Source organism: Vidua chalybeata, chromosome 16 (assembly GCF_026979565.1).
Source record: "Vidua chalybeata isolate OUT-0048 chromosome 16, bVidCha1 merged haplotype, whole genome shotgun sequence".
NCBI lineage: Eukaryota > Metazoa > Chordata > Aves > Passeriformes > Viduidae > Vidua > Vidua chalybeata.
The window spans coordinates 11,723,216-11,748,690 of NC_071545.1; the positions used below are offsets into that span (position 1 = coordinate 11,723,216).

At 43.1% G+C, this 25,475-nt stretch overlaps 1 protein-coding gene across 5 annotated transcripts in view; it reads right to left on the bottom strand.

The window, feature by feature from the left end:
* Positions 1-25,475, bottom strand: part of MAD1L1 (mitotic arrest deficient 1 like 1) — a 352,882-nt gene that overhangs the window by 101,819 nt on the left and 225,588 nt on the right. For all 5 annotated transcript variants that reach the window (XM_053957712.1, XM_053957708.1, XM_053957710.1 and 2 more), the window contains one exon: positions 24,014-24,221. In XM_053957712.1, the coding sequence (XP_053813687.1) occupies positions 24,014-24,221 (208 nt within the window). The remainder of the gene's footprint in view (positions 1-24,013; positions 24,222-25,475) is intronic.

A 25,475-nucleotide genomic window follows, 5' to 3' on the forward strand; every position in this document is an offset into this window, starting at 1 on the left:
GAGAACACAATGGCACTGCCACAGAGAAAGGCAAGGCTCTGCAGCATGCCACCTTACTTGTGTTTTTTAATGGCAGAAGATTGTGGAGTTTGTTTTAGGGCTTTTGTTCCAAAGGAAATTAAGTTCTAAAAAGCTTCCACTTGCTCCTTCTATTCAATCCTTTTTTTCCTCCCCTGTTTATCCCCTTAATAGTGTTTTGAAGTGTTGGCTTTGTAAATGTATTGCTCTTGGCATGAAAGCTCTCTGGATGCCAACTAGTCAAACCTTTCCCAAACCCTCTCCCTGCTCTTTGTGCTCCTGCAGCAGGACCCAAAGGCACTCTGCTCAAGAATCACATCAGATGTTTCCTCTGAGCACTCTTCTGAGTGGCCCAGACCTCCTCTCACGGGATAGCAGGTTCTGCCCTGGTTTTATTGGCATATTTTTCATGTTCTGCTTCATTGTCTGGTGTCCACTTTATGAAAACAATCCTTTAAAGAAGCTCATGCTGGAGCAGAACAGAGCACTGGTTCAAGCGCGGAGCAGCAGCAGAGCAAGAGGGGGGAAAAGGACTTTCAAACAACAGAACTGCAGGATTGTGACACAGATGAAGAGACAAGCAAACTTTTTTCCCTGGAGCATGAAAGATGTTTGGAAACAGAGCCATCTCCTGGATAACCAGGCTTTCAATCATGTTATTCCAGCCTCTGGAGCTTTAATTTCCATTGCAGGAGTCTGAAATGCTACTATGGATAAGGGAAGGTTCTTTCCCTTAACCTTGTGCTGGTACTCTTGGCCAAGAATAAAAGCCTGATGCCTCCAAGAACTGTCCACAAACTATGCCAAGGCTGGAGGACACCAAAATCATCTCTGGGCAGGGAGACATGAAAGGTAACATCTGTCTCAGCCCAAATGCCAAGTCTCCTCTCCTGGTCCTGAATTATTCATCACGTGCTAACTTCCAAGCCAGTTCCGTTTTCAATTTTTAAATATTTAATAATTAGATATTAAATATTAATGCAATTTTATTAGAAATTTTGGAAGATGGGCACTAAGGCTCTAATTGTAAAGTTCATCATTGGGACCGACTGCCTACTCAGAGAGACCTTCTGGCTACCTAGAAAGAGAGAAGGAAGAACAGAAAAGCTAAAACAAGTATTTATGGACCTCTCTGACTCTAGATCACAGAGACAGAGACATCTATGCCATTTGTTTTCAAAAATACATCACCTCTTGATGAAAAAGCTGAGAAACCTACACTGGGAACATGCTAGTCAGCTGCAGTCTAAAGAGTTTTTAAGAGTTTAATTTCAGTGCCACAGAGAAAGATGTCTACCTCAGACAGCTGCAGTGGATCTGGCTGGTAAATGGAGCCTCTGATTACAAGAAAAATATGCAGTAAGTCTTGGCTGGGATTTGGGGCAGATGCAGGGACAGTTCAGCTCAATACACCCCTAGAAGGACACAGATTCCTCCCTTTTTCTGATGCCTGCTCAGAGGGGACATCAGGAGGCATGGTCTCCCCTGAGCTGGTCTAATAACTTGGATTCATTAATTTTCCATGGCTGTTTCTCTCTGTGTAGTTCCTGCAGACCCTGTTTCCCTCCTTTTTAGTAGATGATATGTCTTTAACCCTGATTCCTGCTGAGAGCAAGCCCATGTTCCTGTCCCTCTGTATTATGAGCACACATTCCCCACTGGGATGGAAATTGTATGGTTTACACAAAAGATGACACAAAAGGCCTGGAATTATATGCAAATGAATGGATCCATTCCTCACTTCTTACCATCAAAAGTCTGACTTTCCAACAACTGCATGGGGTAATTTCTGCACCAGCTTTCAAACAAAGGGCATCTCTGTGTTATTAACATCTCACTGTGGCGAGCAGTTTGTCACCTTTCACAAGAATTATCTGAAAGGACACCAGCAATTATTCCCAAGGAGATTATTGGGTGGCTATGTCCCAGCAAAGCAGCTGGAAGCTCAAGAGACATAATATTCACCAGGAAAACTACTTTCTCAAGTCAAGAGAACACGGAAGAGATTCAAAAATGAACTAATTGGAAACAAACACAAAACTAGAGGTAAAATCATGCTTGTTCCCCTCAGTTTTGTTCGTCTCTATACCAACATTAGGAGCACAACTTCAAAAGAAAACTAAAAGCTCCTGATTATGACATGAGGTAACAGGACATTAACTCTGGAGACTTATCCTGGGAAGAAACTTGATATTTATAATAAAAGACCAAGAAGAAGAATGACTCCAACACCAATTTCAGCTGCAGAAATCCAGCTGATTTCTAGGTCTTGTATATTTGGGTTTTCCGAGAATTTTAATCACCAAGGACTGGACAAACACAAGACAGCCAAATGTTCTCTTCCTGGGATTGTTCTAGAACTCCTGGTTATATCTTATAATACAACCCAAGAACCAGCATTTACTCGGCTAATGTTCATGAATGAAGTGGGGCAAAGAGCAGAAGTCCTGTGGAATTCCAAGGAAGCAATTACTCATGGCTCTTTACAGAAATGAGTAATTAGGGTCCCTGCCTGTGCAAGAAAGACCAAGAGATTCAGTCACACCAGTTTCTGCAGGGAAATTGGTATTGGAGAAGGTGATGTTCTACTGGGCATCCTCTGAGGACAGCCCATTTCCAGTTACACAGAACCACAGAGTGGTTGGGACTGTAAGGGACCTTCAAGATCATCTTGTTCCACACAGGGAAGCCACTCACTGGATCAGCTTGCTCAGAGGCCCATCCAACCTGGCCTAGGGGAGTTAGGGGAAATTAAATCCCATTAAGTGATGCTCCAACCACTGCTAATTCCACATTCTGATCAGAAAACACACCCAAGAAACCAGGGATGTAACCCTGGGATCATAACCTTGGGATGCATTTATATTCAAAAACCCAAAAAACAAACCACCACCAACAAAAACAGCAAGTCTGACCTTGGAGATAAAAGTGGAAATCTCTTACCCAGTGAAATACTTTTGCTAGTGCTGAACCCCCTCGTTACCTTCAGCTCTGTGAAAAATACCTCTTGTTACTTTGATGGAAATTCTTCTAATCACTGACACCCATGATTAGAGATCTCTTTAGAACCAGAGAAGCACAAGAAAATCTAAGCAAGTCTCCTGTTTGATGGTGGGGAAGAAGAACACACTATTGCTGCACTTTTGGGTGCATATTGTCGACAACTCTAAGCTCAGACTTTTCATAGAACCTATAAACATTTTTAAAAAATTATGAGCTCTGCTTGTTTCAAGCCCAAGCAACATCCATAGAGCACATAATGGTCCAAAATGGAGCACTTCAGTGTGTTCATTTCTTCACTGATGTTTTTAAAAGTTTCTCTGCCTCATCTAGGAGATATTACCCAGAGTCAGACTTCATGTTGCTGTAACACATTCACACAGGACATTCCACAAGCCCACAGGCAATATGCAGAGGAAAATAGGCAAACAGGCAAAATAGAGCTGAGGATAGAATAGGTCCATGAGGAGATAAGGACATGCAGTGACTTCACAAAGTTAGCTTAAAGGGTAATTCATGATAAGTAATTGTAAGGTGGAGAAAAGATTTTTAGAGGGAGGATGTGGAAAAGATTTCAAGACAGAGTCAACCACTCTGATAGCTAAAAAAATACTTTAAATAATTAAATAGTGGGGTTTGGAAGAATGAGAAAACAGAGATGGACAAATGCAGTCAGCCCACAGCCATCCAGAAGGCTGGATGGACATACCTGCTCAAGACAACACCTTCTGTGGTTTCAACAAGGCCAGTTTGAATAAAGGATCAAGCCAAATCATCCAGGAGGATAAAATGAATACCACTTTTAATTCCTATCAGCTGAGGGAGTGTGATGGAGGAATAAACAGTGGTGGTGAGTGATTTCACACCTGCACATTTGAGTTACCTTAAGCAAGGTGAGCAGGGCCATTTGAGAAGAACTCAAATCACACAAGAATGCTTGTGGATAAGTCTAATAGGACAGAAGCCCTGTCTTTTTTTTCCTAAGAAAGACATATTTTATTGGCCTATAAGCCTTTTTGTGACAGCAGAAAAAACCCACACCCAAATCAAAGATTCTGCAGAAGGCTCAGCATCTTTCTTCAGAGGAAGGCTACTGAAAGAGTCAAGCAAAGACCCTTGATAGCTTGAGAGTTTAAACAAGAGCTTTTGGGATAATTTTGACTGCAAATAATAATAAAATACCCTGACAGCAGGAGTTAGGGTGGAGAAAAAGGGTGAGGGAAGTAGAAACATATTCTTAATTAAAATCTCATTTAGCAAAAATATTTTTAATATGCTTAAAAATTCCACTGAGGTCACCATTCTGGAGAGATGACAAACTCCTGGGATAAAGGCTGGAAAATCCTGGTAGTCATGTCACATTTAGCAAGTCAAAGATATGTTTGTATAAGGCTGTAGAGGGCTAAATCCATTTTACATGCCGTATGTATTATTAATTTCTGACAGTGGGCTTAGAAAAACCTAATTCTCTGGAATACGAGCTCCCTTTGAGCAGAGGGAAGCCTTTTCAAAACTCATCTTTTATTGACTGAGTCATTTTTGAGTCAATCTGTCTGCTTTCGGCAAGACAAGAGTTTTAAATCTTCTCTCTTTTTTTCCTCCTTTTTGAGTCGTGGCAAGTCTATTAAAACCTGCTAATGTATGCAGCAAGGCCTCTGATTTGAAATGTAATGAATTCTTCAGATAGTGGCAGATTAGGGGGAGAAGATGATAGAAACAGCCAGAGCTGCCAAAAAAAGAACTCTCCAGAAAAAGAGGAGGAGAAGGGTGAGTGGGAACGAGAAAGATTAACCCTTTTTATCCAGAAGAAGAAAATCTTTAAGCTCCATTAATAGAATCATTTTTAAAAGCAGAACTGGAAGAGGCAGAGCATCTTCAGGCTTGCCTGGGGCTGAATGAGACAGAGAATAAATGAATCTTTCCTCCTAGAGTCTCTTGTAAGATTAGGTAATTCCCTGAGTGAAAAAGGAATAACTTAGAGAAAATTAGCTCCATCCATATAAATAAGCCTTCATATTCCAAACTCGTCACCCAGAGCTTCCCAGGCGAATGCCCCAAAACATTTCTGCTGTTGTGTAACAGATGGTTTCCTCCTCCCCCCTTCCCTGGGTTGGTTCCAACCGCAGTATCTTTCAGGTGATCTTGTTTTAGCACAAAAATGAGCATTTTGGGTGTAAATCATCAATCCTGTTAGTGAAAGGAGGCTTGGCAGTTTTATTGTCTTTGGCATCTTTGAAGCGCTGGACAAACCTTCTGGAGTCACACAAATGAGAGATTAGCACTGTCTCCATTTTACAGATTGAGGAGCTAAGGGAAAGAAAGTCAAGGATACTACTTAATTCGACAGCACGGATCTGGTGACAGCCCTGAGAGCACAGAATCTGCTGAATCACGGCACAGACCTGGGATATCTCCCTGTTTAACAGGAAAATTCATAGCACAGCCTTGAATTTGACGGCTTTAAAAAATAAAATTAGCTCCATAATAAAGTTCTAATGAAACAAAACCTTAGAGAGAACAGTCTGATGGAGCACAGGTGACCCAGAGGATTATAATGAAAATTAAGCTCAACAGAACTGATGCAGGTGAATAAATGTGGGAGATTGAGAAACGGTTTCTGTCAGCCCAATGTCCCTTTGCTAATGACAGGCATTGAAATGTTTTAACAACTGAGAAATCCCAAATAACAGAGGCAAAATCCTTCAATTTAACATGCAGCAGAGATATGTAAGTCCATGCATGTCTTGAAGGAGAGACTGTCTTTCCCTACAGATGCAAGGCATTCAATCCTCTATCACACAACTCAAACTACAAAAGGCGAGATGTTTTTAAGAGCAAAGTTAGCACAAAAGCTGCTGGAGGCAGAGACTCTGGAAATTAAGCATGAGCTGGAAAAAACAGCAGCAGGAAACCTTTGCAGTGGGATACAGGACACAGGTAAAAGTGTTATCTTGGAGGGCAGCAAGCCATGGGAGTTAGCCTGGCTGTTCAAATTGCTTCCAGGTACTGTCTGCATTTGCTGGCAGAAACACATTTTCTTCCACCTTGGAGAAAAAAAATGGCTGTTTTTGCCCACATCTCCTAAACTCCATCAGTCCCTTGATGTGATTCTCCCCAACTGGGAAGCTGCCTTTTCCTACCTGTCTGTTTGCTTCCAAGCCTGACGTGAGCGCTGCAGAACTCAGGAGAACTTTACATTTCCACATATTACTGCTTTTGGGAAGAAGAGGTTGTGCTTGCTTTCATGTACGTAGACACAAGCCCGACCTTTAGCTGGGTGCCAGCCCTGTGATTCAATAGCTGGCACTCGCTGCCTGAATCAGTAATGAGCTAAAGGTTATGGCAGGGAGCACGCTGCGCTCTGGATATTCCATTTTTCGGAGGAGATAAGAGACTCAGACCTGGAATGTGACAGAAGAGGTAAAACATTTTTCCTGGCAGAGCATTTTTTATTCGAGGCTGAGGGCATGACCCAGGACTGTGGCATCAGTCCTGTACAAATGCCATTTGGTAGCCACGTTCTGCCTCCTCCGCTTTCAAGTTAAAAAGACACTTCTCACTTTCTGCCATTGGGATGGTCCCTGTGTGGCACTAAGCAGTTGCTGTACTTCACACTAGCCATGGAGGCACATTAGTGGTGGATGAAGCAATCCCTGTGCAGATTTCCTTTTGCTGTGAAGTTTGCAGAGCACTTTGGGAATCCCAAGAGGCAAACACACTCGTTGCAGCAAGCTCCACCACACCAACTGTAGCAGCAGGCTCAAAGAACAGCCTACTCCAGAATTTCACTATTTTTCTTTTCCAACTTCATCTTGAATTTCCCATGCACAGCCTCTACATCCTTTCTTCCTGCCCTACTTGTTGGGAAGATCCTCTTACTTTCTGACATTGCTTGAACTGTTCCATCTGTGTCCTGAGAACTCTGCACCAAACACTGGCTTAGTGCAGGACTATTCTGTTTGGAATAAGATCAGTCAAAAAATCGAGCTCTCTTGTGCTTAGTCACCAAAGAGATTATTTTGGTATAGAAAAAAAGCACAGCACTGAGGTAACCTTGACTCTTGGTTTCTAATGAGCCACCCCACACCAGGGAGCAAGTACACAGAAATCCCTGGTCTCTTGCACTGCAGCCTCCCACAAGAAGGATTCACTTCAGGTTTAGGTTTAGAGAACATTTTACTCACTGCTGCTGCTGTGGACTCTTCCCACTGAGGTCAATGACACCAAGTGCCATGGAGACCATGCTGCTGGCATGAGCAGCTCTGCCAAAACAGGTCAGAGAGTCTTAGGAAAAGTCTATGTTGAGGAACAAGCGAGGAAAGAAAAAATGGTACACGCAAAAGATCTGTGTGCGTGGGATGTGCAAGCAACGAGAAACAGATTTACCCAACTCGGCTAAATCAGTGAATTAGCACTGTGCTCGAAGAAAAAGTTATCCTTAAAGGCTGAGCTATTCAGTAGCTCACTTTACATCTGAGAAAAGTCTGCAAAAATCCTCCTGGCATTATCTCTAGCCTTATAGATTTCTTCTTTTCATCTGAGGCTCAGAGTGGGGATTACCCATTAAGGTGCAGTGGCCGAATCACATTCAATCTATTCTCTGTAAAAAGAAGAAAAAGCTTTGGTCTCTCCTGTCCCCTTCCATCTCATTCACTTCTCGTGTCCACATCCAAAGCATTTAACTCCAACTTTCAATAGGTGAATAGGTTCTGAATACTAAGAGGACACAAAGGATGATACTAAATAACAATTCTCACTTCCCAATCCTACAGGCTGCATCCTGCTTCTCCAGCACCACAGAACAAGGGTTCATTTAAAATCTTCACGTATTTCTCAGCCCAATAACCAGACAGTTGGCCATTTCCAGCCAGCACTGACCAATTTTGACCTGCACAGTTTCCACAGTATCATCCCCCTCGTTGTGATCAGGGATGTAACAGTGGCAGCATCACTGGCAGGTTGGTATCAGACCATCTGGGCTCAACCACACTAAAACATCTGCAGTGGTTCACATCTGGCCACCCCCACGCTTGACCTGGCAACACCAGCTTGAGCAGATGTGTTCAGCAAGGAGTGATGTGACCAAGAGATCCAGCCCTGAGCTGTGCCAGCTCTGCCTCTCCCCTGCTCCTGCAGCCCCAGTGGGACTATTACCAAGTGGAGTTAAACAAAGGAGTTAATAAGTACAGCTGGAGAGAGGTAATAACAGCAAAAGACAACTAGAAAAATACCTTTGCAAGCAGATGAAGCATGTAACTACAGGCAAGTAAAATGCTTCTACCATGTTGAGTTTTTATAGAACTGTGTTTGCTTTTCCTCCACCACAGAAGTCAGAGACTGTAAACATCTGCTTGTTCATGCTGTCTCTCTCCCACAATGTTTTGATTTAGGTATTTTCCTGTAATGTCTGCAACTTAAACACATCAGAATTGTGCCAAGGCTTCAGTAACAAACAGTAAAAGGGATTGAAGGTATTAGAAAAGTGAAAAGCTAATAAACCCAAAGCCATTAAAACAAACTGACAAGAGCCCTGGCATCACTCTGAAGCATTCCAAAGCAGAATTTCCTGAGCTGAAATTACCTTGAATGCATCTTTCCAGTAAAACTGAAATTACCTCCCTTCCAGCATGAGACCTATTGGAAGTACTTGACCCTTTGGACATTATAATCTTCTTGGCAGCATTATCAACAGTTGCTTCAGAAGCTGCTGAGCTGGAAGCCCAGCATGACTGTTTGTCATGGTTTAACCCCAACCAGCAGCTAAGTCCCACACAGCCACTCATTCACTCCCTCTCACGATCTACAGGACTCGCAGTCTGCTGCTCCCTTAATTTTATTTACTAGTATTTCGATTCCAAACAAAAAAAAAGTCAATTTTGGCTTACTAGGAATTATAAAGAACTTATGTAATTGGGCTTCTGATTTAGTTATCAATCCAAAAAGACATTCAGTACTAAGAAGTAAAAGATAAAACCATAAAGCAAGGTTTGCATTACTTGCAGGTGCTCAGATTAAAAAACCCAAAAAACAACAAACAAAAAAAATTTAGAGAAAACCTAAAGAGATTTTTATTAATGCTTTAGATGACTTAGAGAAAAAGTCGCTTAATCATAACATTGTAAACAAGGAAGTTCTACAGCAGTATTTAAAAATATCCAAAATCGTTTCAGGAGCCCCATTGATTTGAATTAGGCAGCTGCATAATCACAGGGGCTGCAATTTTAATGAACATTTCAACAGGAAATGTAGAGCTGATTATATATATCAAAACAGGAAAGATCTGAATGCTGCAGGAACTTTTTTTGTTGTTGTCTTGTTTATTACCTCAGTGTACAGCTCCAAACCAACCCCAGAACTAATACAGAAGTTACCTGACAGCCCCTCTCTCCTTGGCTCCCAATGCTTCTGGCTGCAGCTCTGATCTTACTGTCTTGATACATGTCATTAGGCACAGCATTTTGAAAAATAATTAGTGATTCAATCAGATTTTACACTGGATCAAGTGGCTGGAAACTTCAATGCTGTGCTGCAGTTTTCCCTTAAAATACTTTAGGGCATGTTATATATACTTAATTAGATAATGTTTATACAGTGCTTTGAAGAAATAAGGAACTCTGTAAGGGCTGGGTCACATTTTCAGAAAGGAAAAGAGCAGTGTTGAGACAGCACAGGCACAGAGGGAGAACAAAGCTCTCAAAAGCTGAATACCACCTTGTTTTCAGGAAGGTTTCGGGACATTTGAGAAAATACATGTCAGCAGCTTCCATCATCCAGGCACTGAGAAAGAAACAAAAGTTGTGAAACAGGGGATGCTGCAGAGGCAGTGCAATGACAGTGCTGCTGATGCCAAAGTGAGAACAGTGGCACCAGAGTCACAGGGGCAGCAGCAGCTCTTCCAGAAGGAAAATTTTGCTTTGATATACCCAAGCCCAGGGCATTATTATTACCCTCTTACAGCAATTTGCAACATAAGGACTCAGATAGAGTTGTAGGCCTTGATAAAACAAAATGCATTCCACTCCAGTGAACACTCTTATTCTTAAGAGTGGGAACTAACGGAATAAAAGTATCTGGATGCTTATTATTTTGAGGTGAGGGAAGCAGGGCTTTTTTGTTAAAGTTAGGATGCGCTTTTGGGTTGCACACTAAAATACTAAAATACTCTGCAAAACACAAAAATATGTCTTCCTAGGTGGAACAGGGAGCAGTACATGGTCTTCCCCTGACTGGGCACCTGGAGCAAGCACCAGAGGGGATGCAGAGCACAGAAAGGGTGAGGGCCAGGTTCTGCTCTGCATCAGGATGAGGCACCCCATAAATCCTTCATCCAAACCTCTGTTAAAATAATTCAGAAAGCAACAAAGCAAGCTGTGGCTAAATCCACTCAGAATGAACAAGAGATGCTGCATCCAGACATTTGGCTCCCTACAGGGCAAGAGGAACAGAGAGTGATCCAAAGAGTTTCCAGTGAGCAATGAAAGCAAACAATGTATGCAGGGAGCTTTCAAAATGATTGCAGAGAGAGCCCTGAGCTTCTGTTCTGTGCGTTTTTGGGGTTTTTATTTGCCTATAACTAAATTACATGATTTCTTTGCAAGTCTAATTATGCAGTTAATTGATGCTGGTGCCCTTTAGCATCTGGCATTTAAGATTAAGTAAATAATGGAGAAAAGTGCATGCAGCACCCAGCAATAATTAAACACAGCAAGTGTTTGTTCCCCCATCCTCCCCCATTCTAACCTGTTACATATAAATCTCTGAGGATAACTGTCTTTAATAGCCTCAAATACACTTACACACCATATAATGGATACTTGACAACAGTATTTTTCCTCCTAAAGATCGTGGATAGTAGGTGTATCTTTGCTCTTAGTCAGGAGATTTCATTTCATGCCTTGCACTCAAGGGCAAGGAAAGGCTTCATTGTGATAACTCTACCCAACTGAAGAGCATGTTAAATGGATCTTCATGGGAACATACTTTTAAATCCAGGACTGTGACTGTTGGCATCATGCATTAAAGATCTGTGGTCAAATTCTTCCCTTTTTCACATGCATGCTTCCTCCCTGATGGACCATTCAGTGTTATTCATGTATTTCCTGAAGACTGTGGAAATGCAGGTTATGAAAAAAAAAGATTGTGTGATCTAAAATAAAGCTCCAGGGAGACTTTATTGCTGCCTTTTAGTTCTTAAAGGTGGTTTATAAGAAAGACATGGAGAGACCTTTTAGCAGGGCTTCTGGTTTTAAACTAAAAGAGGGTCAATTCTGAGTAGAGATAAGGAAGAAGTTTTTTACAATGAGAATAGTGAAACACTGGCACAGGTTGCCCAAAGAGGTGGTGGGTGGAAGCATTTGAGGTCAGGCTGGACAGGGCTCTGAGCAACCTGACCTAGTTGAAGATGCCCCTGCTTATTGCAGAGGGTTGGACTAGAAGACTTTTAAGGGTCTCTTCCAACTCAAACTAGAATATGATTCCACGATTTTTCACATGTAGATCACTGCACTGAGATTTCCATCTGATCTTAAGAGCACAGTTTCCTCAGAAGGCCATATGTTAAGGACTGGACATAAATTACAAGACCTACTCCAAGTCTTATGCTACAAGAAACTCTGAACCAACTACAGCAGACCCAGCTTCTGCTGCTCCTCCAACAAGACCACTCAGGAGCACAAGCTCATCCAGCAGGTCAATGTCAGCCAGACTGCTTTCCTAATACAGCTTTGATTCAAACTAACAACACTATGAAAGCTTTTTAGTTCTTCCAGAGCTGCCTGATGGAAGGAATTGCTGCCCAAAGATTAGTGCCACAATCTTTTTAGACTCTGCAAACAAAAAAAAAAAGCTTGTGTGGAGACTCCTGCTCACCTCCCACGGGTGCTTAATTAATATCTCTGGCATACTCAAAGACCTTTGGACAGGGGGTGCTACAGAAGTGGAAAATATTATCATCATTATGCTTGCTCCCACCAGTGCTGGCATCCAAGGGAGAGCTTTCCCAGCAGATGGTGAAGTTGTGAGCAGGGCTGGCTTTGGTTATAATTCCCCTCATCACAGAATCTCCTTGTTGGAGCAGCTTCCCTTCTTGATGCCTGAAGAGCAAACCAGAACCTGCAGAACAGGACTGCATCCTGCTGGTCATTCGGACACATTCAAACCAGCCAGCACTCAAATCACTGCAAACTAAATCATCCAAGGGGCTTTCTAATTAAAAAGGGGCTTCACTTGGATGGCAGTTTTTTTTCCTGCCTGTCACAGTCAGCCCTCTCCTGAATTCTGATCATTAAAAGGAAAAAAACCCAAAGCATTAGTCAGCTTTTGTTAAGTGTCAAACATTCCCACTCTAAACAATGAGCAAAAAAAGAAGAGGTGTTTAATAGCTCTCAGAGCAACTTTATACCTTCCTAAACACTATTTCTGTACCTCTTGCTAATTGCTTATTTGCCCTGGTTGTATGGAAGAGCCTGGCTCACTCCAGCTTTGACAGAGGAGAACAGCAGTGTTTAACATGCTGCAGGAGGTGTGATATGCCTGGTTCTAATTTTTATCCTTATTTATTTCTGTCAGGGTTAGCAGCTGAGGACTCTGAGCTACCTGAGGCGTAACTAAGATGCCATTAGCTTTAAATCTGTTCCCAAGTGCTGCAAGAGCCTCTCCATTTGGCTTAGGACATCACCTTGCAGATGAAGCCTTTGCATATGTGGGAACATTCTGCTCAAAATTTCTCTCTTCACCAAAAACTTCCTAGGGACTTTGGAATAAAAGCACAGGGTAATGCTCCCCTCCTCTTTCCTGGGGCTTTTCATTGTAAAATGTGAAGGATCCTGTAGTAAAAAGAAGTGCTTTGAAATGGGAGCAAAGAGTAATCTCTGCTACTCCTTGTAGCACCATGGGAGTCCAAACACGTCCTGCAGGGAGCTTGCAAAGGCATCAGCATCCTGCCCACGTAGCGAGGAAGGGACTCATGGTGGAAACAACCTGACCTGGAGTTCCTCCCCATGGTGGCTGACGATGGAAACGCCTTTAGCCCACATCTGCTTCGCGGCTCCAACATCTCCGGCTCTAACTCGGGATTTATTTTTATCGCTTTTCTAAAACAAGACAGAAACTTCCCCCCGTCCAAATCCTGCCTCCTTTCAGGGAAGGCATCGCAGCATGGCAGTCTAAAAGGGGAATCACACGCCGTCGTCATTACCAGCCTATTCAGAAAGCCTTTGCTGAATCTCTCAGATCTGCACGGACGCTTTGATGCCACCAGTGGAGAGATTTCTGATGACACATCCGCAGTCTCCAGCAAAGGTGCTGCTGCTGCTGCTTCCGGCCCTTCCTTACAGAAGCCTCTGATCTATTTAATTTAGGTACTTTTGCTGCACACCTGTGATGGTGTCTGATCATGGCAGAAGGTAACTTTACAACATTGCATACCCACCCAAGAACCCACCATGCCACAGTCCTCCAAGAGGACCCATCGAGACAATCCTATTCAACAGAGACAGAAACACACTCAGAGAGCCAGAGAGTGAAAAGGCAATTTGTGAATCTGATCTCATCTCCAGCTTTTCATCTGTTTGATTTTCATCCATTGAGCTGGAGCTGGCTGTATGTAAGAATGAATATGCTGTTCCCTAATGGAAGCTGGATTGACTTGCTCCTGTTTAAGTGGAGATGCCAGACAAGCTGGCACTGTAATGGAGAAAACATGGAAACACTGCAATAGCGAGGGAAGATGCATGTGACACACAAAGCACACCTAATAGCTTCAGTTTTCTGTGAAGAATGGGTTGCTCCCAGATGCTCAGAAATCCCTGATGGGCAGACATGAGTTTCCTGCATTTTAGGACTTGCAATGTTTTAACAATGCCTTTGCCTCCCTGGTACAAAACTGCACCGGCAGCATGAGGTACCCAGGCCACAGCCAGCAGCACAGAGAGCACTGCATCTACTTACTGGCCTAACACCTGGGTGGTAGCAAGCCAGGTCGATAGGGGTGAAGATGCTAAGACAGGCTTTTCTCCCTTCCTGCTGGCATCCTTATGTCAGCACCACATTCTGAAGGATGTCACAACTCTACCACATCGTGGTACTGATGTCAGTGCCATGATTAAGACAGCAAAGTAATTACAAGTGTCTGCTTTTGTATGCTGATTGCTTTCCAAATAGATGTTCTCCATTCCAAATAAATCCACTATGGATTAACATTTCTCCTACTTGTTCACTACCTAGAATGTATTTGATTAGAAAAGCGCGATCAAAACTCTGCTTGACCATTTTTCAGCACTTCACCATTTTTCTTTTCCTCATCAGGGAGAAAAATGTATCCATTAGTTAACCTTTTCAAACACATTCTTTTTATAGTCTAATTCAAAGAAGGATTATAAAAAAATCGTCAGACTTGGCATGTGAATAGCTTTTTGTGAGTGCAGGGAACAAGCATTCATATATCAGAACATCAGCATGGGGAGATAAGGGAGCTGTATACTGAGAGCTTATCTGAATGCAAGATCAGCCCTGTGAAACCAGCATAAACATCAAGGACAGAATCCATATATTGATGTAATTCTTAGTGCTACTAGTGCATTTGTGTGAATTTGCAATTAAATAAAGCTTATTCCTTACAAAGAAAACAAGAAGTTAAGGATACAATTCAAGGTCTATTGAGATCAATGAGAATTTTTTTCATTGCATTTGAATATAGCTCCCTCTCCCTCCCTCCCAACATGTCTACCAGAATATTAAGAAAGAAATTACCTGAAATTTGTTTGTACTACTTTTAAACAGACCAAGAATTGAATCCTCAATTCTCTTAGTCTGCTTTCAAAACCAGCAAATCCAAAGCTCTCCTTTCATCCACAGCTAACATTTAATGTATTTAAATCCACAGTAGTTTTGTACCAAATAAAGTCATTGGAAATACCACAAATAGATGTGGGTGACAAATTAACTGATGCAGGCAACATAACTTTGAATTTCCTGACTTTTAGGCAATTAAAATATCAACTTAATTGTTGGATCTGTGTAGCTTCTCTCATTTTAATATGTAAATCAGTCTCTATTACACTATAGCTCAAAGAATGTGTGACTCTGCTTACTTGATTAGGCTGGGAATTGCTGGTCCTGCTGTCACTGTGTTTACACTCTAGTGACAACTTTGCACATCAAATTCACATAATGCAATGTCATCAACTTACTCATCAAATATAAAGTTCTTAAATACAGCCGCCGCTCTAAAATATTGAACCTTATTTTACTCCATTTAGAGCTCCTAAATAATCAGTGTAAGTGAAAAGAAAAACTGGAAATTCAACTGCACAACAGTATTTCTCAGAAAAAACAGCTTCCCACAGACAGGGAGATGAACCAGGAAAACAGTCCACGCCAAAAGTTATCCTTTGGCTTCCAAATTTTAGTTGCATGTTGCCCCTTTAAAATGTGGTACAAGGAGACAAACTTTATTTCTCAGTCTCCACACATTCACCCCACCTCATTTGGGATTCAGTGTTAAGGAGCCCTGATTTATCCTGTGAAGACAGTCAGATGTCAGCTCCTGGCCACCTGTAAATTGATACGAGGACTCCAGACAAAAGCAGCAAACTCAGTCATTTTTTTCCTATTATGAGCTGATCACAACAGGAAAACCATGTTGGATAGTATGGAGTGGGAAAGGGTAAATAAGTTCAGTATTTTCCCGTTCTTGTAATCTTTCCTGAATCCAATAAACAACCCCAAAGCAAGGGGACATTTGCCTTGCCAGCACAAGGCTTTTTAAGACTTGCCTGTGTCCTTGACACCCCTTGCAAAGCTCCTCCACTGGATTTCTACCACTCTACTGGCTCACAGAGGCATCAGGCTTTAATTTCCAGGAGAAACAATGCATTGACAAGATGCAGAGCAGAGATCTGAGGCTCTCTGCTGCCGGAGCGCTCTGCCACGCTGGCAGGCTGGTTTTTCTGATGTCAGGGAAATTGTGTCGGCCTGAATTTGAGACATCAGCACAAGCCTTTCTTCTCAATCCTGCTGATGAATGAAAGAGCATTTTCAATTGTGTACATCCAGAGGCCTTGTGGCACATCAGGCCTAATCAAAAGCTGTTCCATGATGCAAAGTGCTGTCAGAGGCAGCTCACAGCACAGCCCCACAGGAGCCAAAGGGCAGCTGCAGATAATACTGCATTTCCTCCCCTTCAGGACTGGAGAGATCTAGCAGGAGCATCCCAGCCACCAAGCAGGCCACAACCAAGCAATGAGAGCTCAACTCAAATATCCCAAAACACAAATGCCAAAGTTTACCATAAACAAAGCTCAACAAGCTGCTGGCTTGACTCTGGTTGACGAAGAAACCATCAGCACAGAGGGATATTGAAGAACCTGAGGGATGTAGAAGGACTGTGGCCACAAAGGGTGTTACCTTTCGTGTGGCAGTTTCTGTACAGTACAAATCTGGGGATCTTTTACAAGGACTGTGGGGGTGGGAAGGATTTAAAACACAGAGAGAAGGGTTTCACATCCTTCTGCAGTGCATTGACTTTTCTCCTTGCAAAACCTCTGAATGTCCCCTGAGTAGAACACCTGCTTCTTGTAGTGAGAACAACTCTTCCACATGCTCACTTTGTATTTCACTCAGCTACTGATGGACTGGGAACTGGAATCCCAAGTAATCAGGCTCAAAATTACTGTTTCTATTACCAGTTTTTCCTTTACAGCCACATACAGAAGGAAACAGAATACTCCTTGTCCAGGTTTCTCTACACATTTTCTCTTGATTTATCTGCTTCCTGAAGTTACCTCTAACCTTGCTCTCTGCCTATCTGTATAGTTTCAGCTACCTCTAACCTTCCCACCTAGCTCAGCAAAGGCAGCCTCTTCTTCCCCAGATGTAGCACCACACCTTTACTGTGTCAGGACCGAGTAAGGAAAATGCATTTTCCCAGGAAACCAGCAGCCCTCTCCTCAGCTGTATTTTCTTGCAGTGCTACTTATTTCCATTACACCCAGACTCAAATCAGAATCAATAAGCCCAGAGAATCTTCCCTTGGGAGCTTCCTTCCTCATATAGCTACAGAAACCATTGCAGATGTTGTCACAGTTGTGTTTAAATTTGGTGCTACTCATCACATATACATTTTTATTTTCTTTTCCATTTCCTTCTCTCTCACAACTTATTTTACTATTTTTTCTTTGCCAAAAATGGGTTTTTTATGGACCAAAGCTTCTACTAAAATATTTTGCAGTCCATTTCTACACAGCGCCTAGCAAGAGGGTAGAAGATGCTTTAAAAAAAACTCTTGTAGGCCTTGTTGGAGCTGTATGGAAGTATTATGTAGGCTCAAAGGCTGCCTCTCAGAAAAACAGAAATATTGAGTTCTCCGAGAGCTTCACATGTGAAATTGGTAGAAAAGGAGGACAGGAAGAAATCCTGCAGCTTTTTTTGCTCTTTGTGAAGGCTAAGTATAGTTTGGAGAGTAACCTTTGACTGACACCAAGTTTTACACATTTACCAGCTACAACAGAACTACTTTACAGAATTTATTACAAACCTCTGGCTCCCTGGACAGCAGACAGAGCCTGAAAGTTCTAACAATGTCTCAGTGGCACCTCCCATCCCTGTTTCACAAGAAGCTGCCAGCTTCAGGCATCCCTGGGGGTTTGTTGGGTCAGCAACCTTTGGCCCCCTTGCAGCACACAGATTACACCGAGCTCAGGGCAAGTCTCTGCTTGTTCAACAGACTCATGGCATCTTGCCACAGGCAGGGCACACTGTTTGCAATATCCTCAGTGCTGCATGACTTCATATCTGTGTTATCACAAAAAAAAAAAACAAAAAAAAAAAAAAAAAAAACAAACCCAAAAAAAAAAACCAAAAAAAAAACTTTGGGAATCTTTCTGGATGATGAATACTATATGGGATTAAAGCAATTTTTTTAAAGACCAGAAAACATTTCTTCCAGTCCTTTTGAGATACTGGACTTTCATTCAAACCAGGACCTTTATAGGTGCCTGCAGTGACTTCAGTAGTGCAGAACATTTACCATCAAAGGCACTGTTGCTGAATCAGAACACACAAAAGCTTCAAGGTATTTTCCCCTTACAGCTGCACTGCCCAAATCCATTGATACCATTTAGGGACTCTCCCCTGACCACTGTAACCCCGTCAATATGAAGTACAGGAAATCACAACTCAGCTAGAATTATTTATGAAAACAGGTATATTTAGCAGCACCACCTGGCTATCTCTAGTGCTGGGCTGAGACAAAGGGATATGGGTAATAATGAAGGGAATCAAAGTAAGCTCTATTTAAACTATCATCTTATTCCCAGTCTTAATATACCATTCAGGTCCCAGACTGGTCTAAATGTCTTGCAGAAGAGAAAGTAGCACCATAAAAACAATAATAATGAGAATTAGCTGAGAGCCAGAAGGATTGCCCCATGGAGTCAGCACGAGAGGGCAGGCAGCTCTCAGTGGGTCAGGACTGCTGTTAATAACTCTCATCCCTTGTGCTGCTTTCCATGCCTTTTGTGGTTTGCACACTGATGCTATGCAACATCTCGGATGCAGGTAGCAGTAGGGGATGATTTCTTCCCCCATCAAGGATATGTGGCCATCTCTGGAGTGAAAGAGGACAGACCTTCACCAGTGCACAGCAAAGCACCAGAGGCAAAGTCAAGCTCTTTATTAACTTCAGATGAAATTGGGATATGCAGAAAGCAATTTACTGAGATACAGGCAGGGCACAAAGGCTAACATCCTGCTTTTAACAGAAGTCCCTTAACATTTAAAGGCAGCAAATGCCCTGGACCTTTGTGTCTCTTTAGAACAAAGCCAATTCCTTCAGTACGAGTGAAGGGGAACTGGCAGGTTGAACATAAGTGACAGAAGGGTCACCTAATGAATCCTTCCTGTGCTTCAGGATGAGACTGAAGGAGAGCTGCCCTCTGTGCACTCAGCTGGCCCAAGCCCATTTGACCAGTGGGATGCTGGGAGCACTGGCACAAAGTGAGGGACGGAGGCTGCACTTCCACATGTGCACCACCAGCAGCTGAGGTCATGGAAGGATCCTCCATCAGGTGGACTTGGGTCTCATTCACAGGTGCAGCCCTCATCATGTGTGGATTCCCTACACAGATGGCAGGAAGCACCAAGGCTTCCAAGCACCAACAGCTCAGACAACTGTGGATGGAGAACAGCAACTTCTAAATTCCATCTGCTCCTTTTTTGTCACCTTCTGTACTCAGAAACACATTCATCGGAAGCACAAGCACACTGAGACAATGACAAATTTTACCATCTCTGGCTTGTCATTTCAACAAGATTAGATTATTTTAATATGAATTCATTAGCCAATTTAAATCAAATTAAATAAATTTTACAAGGCCCTGGCATGGCTGTGATGCTGGGGACAGCCCCTGCTGAATGCCAGGTGTCGCATCTGTGTTAGGGCCAAACACCTACCTCAGAGTGAGATTCCCCAGTCCTCCAGCAAAGACCCCCTTTTCCCACTTTTTCCCTATCAAGGGGAAAAGGACACTGAAACCATTGAGACAGACGAACAGTTTTTTTTACTGGTGGGATTATGATCAGGAAAATAGTTCCAAAGTTCTCCACAGATGGTTGAAATCAGACTTGATTTCCCCATCTTCCTTCCTGGTAGGGGTGCCAGCCTCTCTCTCACCAGAAAGAATATTAAAAGCACTTTTCCTCTTTCTCACAGGGAGAAGCTGCATGAAGAAAGGAACACTCTGGTGTAGCTACAGGACAGCAATAAATCATGAGAGCTCACGGAAAATTCGCATTACTGCATTCTTTTAGTCAGGAACCAGCTCCCATGGATCATCCATTCCTACCTTCAGACACATTACCTTTAAGATAGGAACACAAATGGAGATAAGGAGCACCTGAACCATTCTCTCTCATTTCTACCTATGCTTTATTACAAATCATTACTTCTCCAGCTCCCCGTTAGCTGCCACCTACATACTTGTTTGCAACTAAGACCCAAATCCATCTCTAGCAGTGTCAGAAATCAAGAGGTCTATCAAGATCCCACAGGGCAAAAAAAGAAAGATCTAAACAGAAATCGCCTGGAGAGAAATGGGGGAAAAAATAGGAAAAGCAATGGAGATGGAAGAAAAAAGTAGAAGATGCAGACTGAAATACAGAAGGGGCAGTGGAGGGAAGGTGTGAAGAGCATGGGAAAGGGAAATGCAGAACTGGAACAGATTTCATATCTGTGCAGCGATGCCCTGTGCCACCTCTCCAAAGCTGTCACAATCTGCATCCCTGTTTTCGAGGCAGGAGGACTCGGAGCCTCTCCCCAGATGGCTGTCTGACCTTGGTGCTCCCTGCTCTTACACAGCCCAGCAGAGAACACAGCACTCACAGAGCTCCAGCCCACACCCTGAGCACAGCACCCACAGCCCTGCCCCCCAACACCCCAGGAGCCTGCACTGGCAACCTGTATTTTGGAAAAGGACAGGAAGTTGTTAGAGCTCTCCATAGGTCCCCATCTGAACAGAGACTGTTATGGCATAAATGAGAGGAAAGGGCCACTGAACCACGTGGCAAGTTGCCAGGCTGTGCTGCAGCTTCCAGCAGTTATGCTCAAAGAGATTTAAAGTCCAGCATAACCTTGATTTTTAATAGAGTCACATTTAATGAGCTTTAACGTCCACAGTAATAATTTTCTTATTACCTATGCAGGAGTTGGAAATACAATCAGAAGAAATGTGCTGCACTCCAGTCCAATGAAGGGATTTAACAATGGCCAATACATTTATTATCAAAACCATCAACATCATTGTCCTTAATGCCTTTTTTTGGTTGGTATAATTATAATTCTGTGAACCATAAGCATAGCTGTTGCATACCACATAAGCTTGCTGGATGCATCAAACCTGGCTGGCTGGAGGCCACCCAAATCCCTCACCTCACCAAGCAGCCAGTCAGGTTACATGGCAAAACAGGACAATAAAATCTTACATTTACTTCTATCTGTCTAAAGGCAAAATGCAAACTTACATATGACCTTTGTTGTCTTTCCAGCTTTTATCCAGACCCTTCCTACTCTGTCCTTGCTCTCTTTTCACCCCATTCTGCTCTGACACCAGGGACCTCCCACCTCAAAAGCTCAGAGAAGTGAATTTGCCTCTTGTGTGTATCACACGAATGAGCAAGATAAACAGATGGGGACTGCAGCTGACAGAGAGGGGTGCAAGAAAAGCTCCAATTCTTGTTATTTTTGTACAGAAACAGCTTCACAAAGCTCACAGAAATCCGCTCCCTTATCATGCACAACAAACCTCCCTCCCTGGGGTAGCCAATTGGACAGTGACAAACAAAGCAGAGGGAGTTTCTGCCACATGCTCCCCACTTCACACCTTGAAAATACACTGAAGCAGAAGGCATGTGGCAGCTGTTCCTGTGGGCTGAGCTAAGAAAACAGCAAAAGCTGGATCTTCCATGTCTTACCCAGAGGGAGACAGTGTGAGTTTTCTGGCCACACGAATCCGTGTTGGTGAGCCACTGCTGAACAGCTGCTGTATCCACACTGCGGATGCAGGATGGAGTCAATGCAGAAATGGATGCAGCCTGCACAGCACACTTGATCAGCTGCCCCCAAACTCACTGGGAGCTCTCCCTGCTCCAGCAAGGAGACCAAATCTGGCATTCACCTGGCTAATTTAAAGCCAGCTCAGAATAACCCAGTAACCTTGTGGTCAGCACTGTAACACCCTCAGCATCTCTTCACATCCCAACACTTGCATCTGACTTTGCTGCTGAACGCTCCCACAGCAGAAACAAGAGCTTAGGTGCATTTATGACAACGTGCCCTGTGCATGACAGTGATGCACACAAGCACATGAACTACAAGAAAAACTGCCCAAGATCTTTCCACATAACCTGGCTTCCTATACCTTCACCCTGTCCTCAAAGAGAGTCATCCCCAGGGCTGCTCCAGCCTTCAACAGCTTTTTCCCATTTTGTTTACAAGAACCACTTCCAGATGCACTTATAGGCACTCTGAGAATCCAAAGGGCCCTCCTGTGACTTTGGTAAATGACACTGAAGTACTTCCCACCCTTCTAAGTTCTGAACCTGATGCTCTCTTCCATCTGAGCTGGTTACCAGAAGTCAGAATGATGTAGCTTGGGACTGGGGTAAAGGAAAAAAAAAAAGCATCACAGCATCACATACATGAGGTTGGAAATACCCTGAAACCCAGTGAGCTGTTTGTTTTCCTGTTGGAATCAAAGGCAGAAGAGAAAACAGCTTTAAAAATGTATCCCTTCTGAGCTAGCAACAAACCTGGTAACATCCCAGCACAGAGGCACCTCACAAACAGCTAAAAGCAGCTGCACGGAAAGGCAGCAGAATAATAATTCTAACACATGACAGGAGGCACACGTGAGGAACACATTCCCCCAGAAGAGATGGTCTAATTACTGCAGATGATACCCCAGAGGTTCATCCATCAGTGACAGAGACACGGGGCTGACCCCACCTCTGCAGCCTCTCTGCCCCTGCCCTCCCTGGGCACTGTCAGCCCCTGGACCTGCAGCAGCAGATGTGCCTGGTACTCGGGGCATAAGGACAGACAAGGGCACTGGGCAGCTGCATCTACTGCAATTTAAACACCTAAACCACAGTGCATTTCAAATTCAAATTGCAATGCAAGAGCTATCCCCAAGAACTGCCCACTGGGGGTCTGAGACTGGAAGCTCCTACAGACAATAGTCTTTTTAAATGTTTGCCAAGTGTTTCATGCTTGTGCATCTGTTACAGCATCCACTAAGAGGAGTGACAGAACTGTCACTTACTTGTAACATGCAGTGAGCTCGTCACGTTATAAACCACCCCATCTGCACTTCTCACCATCACATTTTTAAGGCTATACAGCACTATAATCCACTATGAGATGCTGGAACAAACACATTCTCAGCAGTAATGAAGTGCCATTGTTTGAGTGATAGGAAAACAGACAGGCTACTTTCTGATAATTTCAGTTTCATAACAGAGAAAGATGTTGTCTTTTGTGCATTTTCTTTAAACCAGGGCTCTGTCCTTTTGTGGGTCTGAAGCTTCCAGCACTTGTGACCTTTGGGAAAAGCTCTGCTCTTTCAGTCTCATCTGAGAGAGGATCCTGACCTCCAGACATTGACCATGTACGTGCAGTTGGGACACACCAGGTTTGCTCCACACAGACCTTCAGTCCTCTTTCATTTTTCTCTTCTCTAACAAATTGTTTTGAGGCCATGAGAGAGTTACAGCTGTAACTTTTTCTGGGCTTTTCAGCATAAGTTGATTCTGCCTGGTCCCTCACAGTGTTACAGGTGATGGGTTAAGCTTTATCGATATCCTTACCTTGATTTTCAGAGTTTGAGAGTATGTCTGGAGGTGCTGATTTTTGGGGTTGCTGCACTAAAAAGTCTCACTCAGGTATGTGAAAGGAAGACAGACTGTACTGGAGTGCCACAGATTCTATGAAATGTATTTAGCTCAGTGAAAGATGTACCCTGCTTTCATGGAGTATTGAATGTAGCTGTGATTAATGGGGCACATATACACTGATAAACAATATTAATTTGTTTTAAGTCAGGTCTGAAAAGATTTCAACCACTTGCTTCCCTGCAGCTATGAAAGTTATTTCCTGCTGTCTGTACTACCTCAAGGGCTAAACCAGCCCTGAAAGGAAGGAAATATTTCCTTTCACTCTGTCGCCAGCACCAGCCTATGAAGGCTGTTGTATTGGTATTTCACTCATCATGAGTAAATGATATGAATTATTATTATTTAGCCTTACCACCCACCCTCTACCACCCTGCCCCAGGATTGCCACCACACATCCACTCTCTCCTGCATCAACCCAGCTTTTTTCATTTTCCACATAACCACTCCATCAAGCACACTGTCTGCAATGCCTCCATCTGCTTCTGCACTCAGTTCCTCTGGCAACACGGATGAATAAATGCATCCCCAGGACCAGAAGCCAGCAGCCTACCTGCAACTTCTTGTGGGGACTGAAAACCCCCAACTCCTTCCAGAGTCCCAGAGATGGAGCCGCCTCCTTTGAGCACCCGCACGAGCTCCCGCAGCCTTTCACACTCCTCCTGCAGCTGCTGCTGCTCCTCCTTGCGCTGCTGCTTGGCCAAACTCATCGGGTTCATGCTGAAATGGAGAACTTTGGTTCTGCTGGGGTCGTAGTCACCCTGGGTGGCAGGAAAAAAAAAAAACAAAAACAAAAGCACATTGAGTAACCAATCCAACCTCCAAGTTCACCCGACCTGTACCACTCTGTGAAATAAAAAAATGTTACAGCAGAAATGAGGTGACATTTATGCAGTGACAAGGTTTTATTACAATAGTTGAAGGCAGCCAAACCCAGTATTGTTTCTCCTTCACTTGCTATTCTATCTTTAAAAAAACCCTGAAACAAGGGTTGCAACAAAGCAATGAAACAACAAACAAACAAAAAGTAAGCAAACCAGAAAAACCCACTGAAACACGCACTTAACAGAACTCATTCCCTGGCTGATGCTTCCACAGTCAAATTTAACTCCAGAAATGAAGTTTTATAGCTGTATTTAAAATCTCTTGATAGCAGGAGATTATAATGAACACCCAAACACACCCTTCAACTACAGCAGGACACCCCGTGCCAGCCTGATTTATCGCTTATATGAGCCAGCAACATCCATGGCATCCAAAGGTGGAGTCATTAGCAAATTGTATCAGCTCATCCCAAGCAAGGGAACAGATATTCCATTCCTTTTTTCTCAAAGGAGAGTTGTATTTACAGCAGCTTAAATAGTCAGTCAAGCCCTAAGATGGCAAATTAATATTCTTTCAAAGAGAGAGGAAAACACTGATGTTTCATTTGTGATTTCAGAGAGACAATTTTCATATAAACTACAGGAAGCCTCACAACCATAAATGCAGTAAAACATGTGCTAACGCTGGCTGCCACGGCACTCTGCCCAGCTGAAACCCTATAGCAGTGCCTGCATAAAAAGCTATTTTATATGGTAATATTTTTCCTTCAATTAAATCGCAGGACCTAAAGTGATTTTGTAAACATTAATTAACCCTCAAGAGCAGCATGAGGTAGGTATTATCCCAATTTTATAATTTCATTTCCATTAAAGACGTGATAGAACTTTATGCGGAGTTTTTTTCCATGCAAACCAGAGCAGGGACTGAGCGACTTCATCCTGCATTGCTGGTCATTGCTGGTAAGAGACCCCAGAAGATCCACTCTCAAACATCTTTTATTGAAAATACTCTCTATTCTCATAATGTGAAGCTTTTCATCAGGCAGTGAACTGCTGAAACTCACTGGCCCAGAGCCTGGCAACAGACACACAAAGGCATCAAAAATGGGTTTGACAAATTCAAGGACAACAGCTCCATAACTGGGCCATGCTAGGGCAGGACATGTGAGAATCTTCCAGCATCTCTGGTTG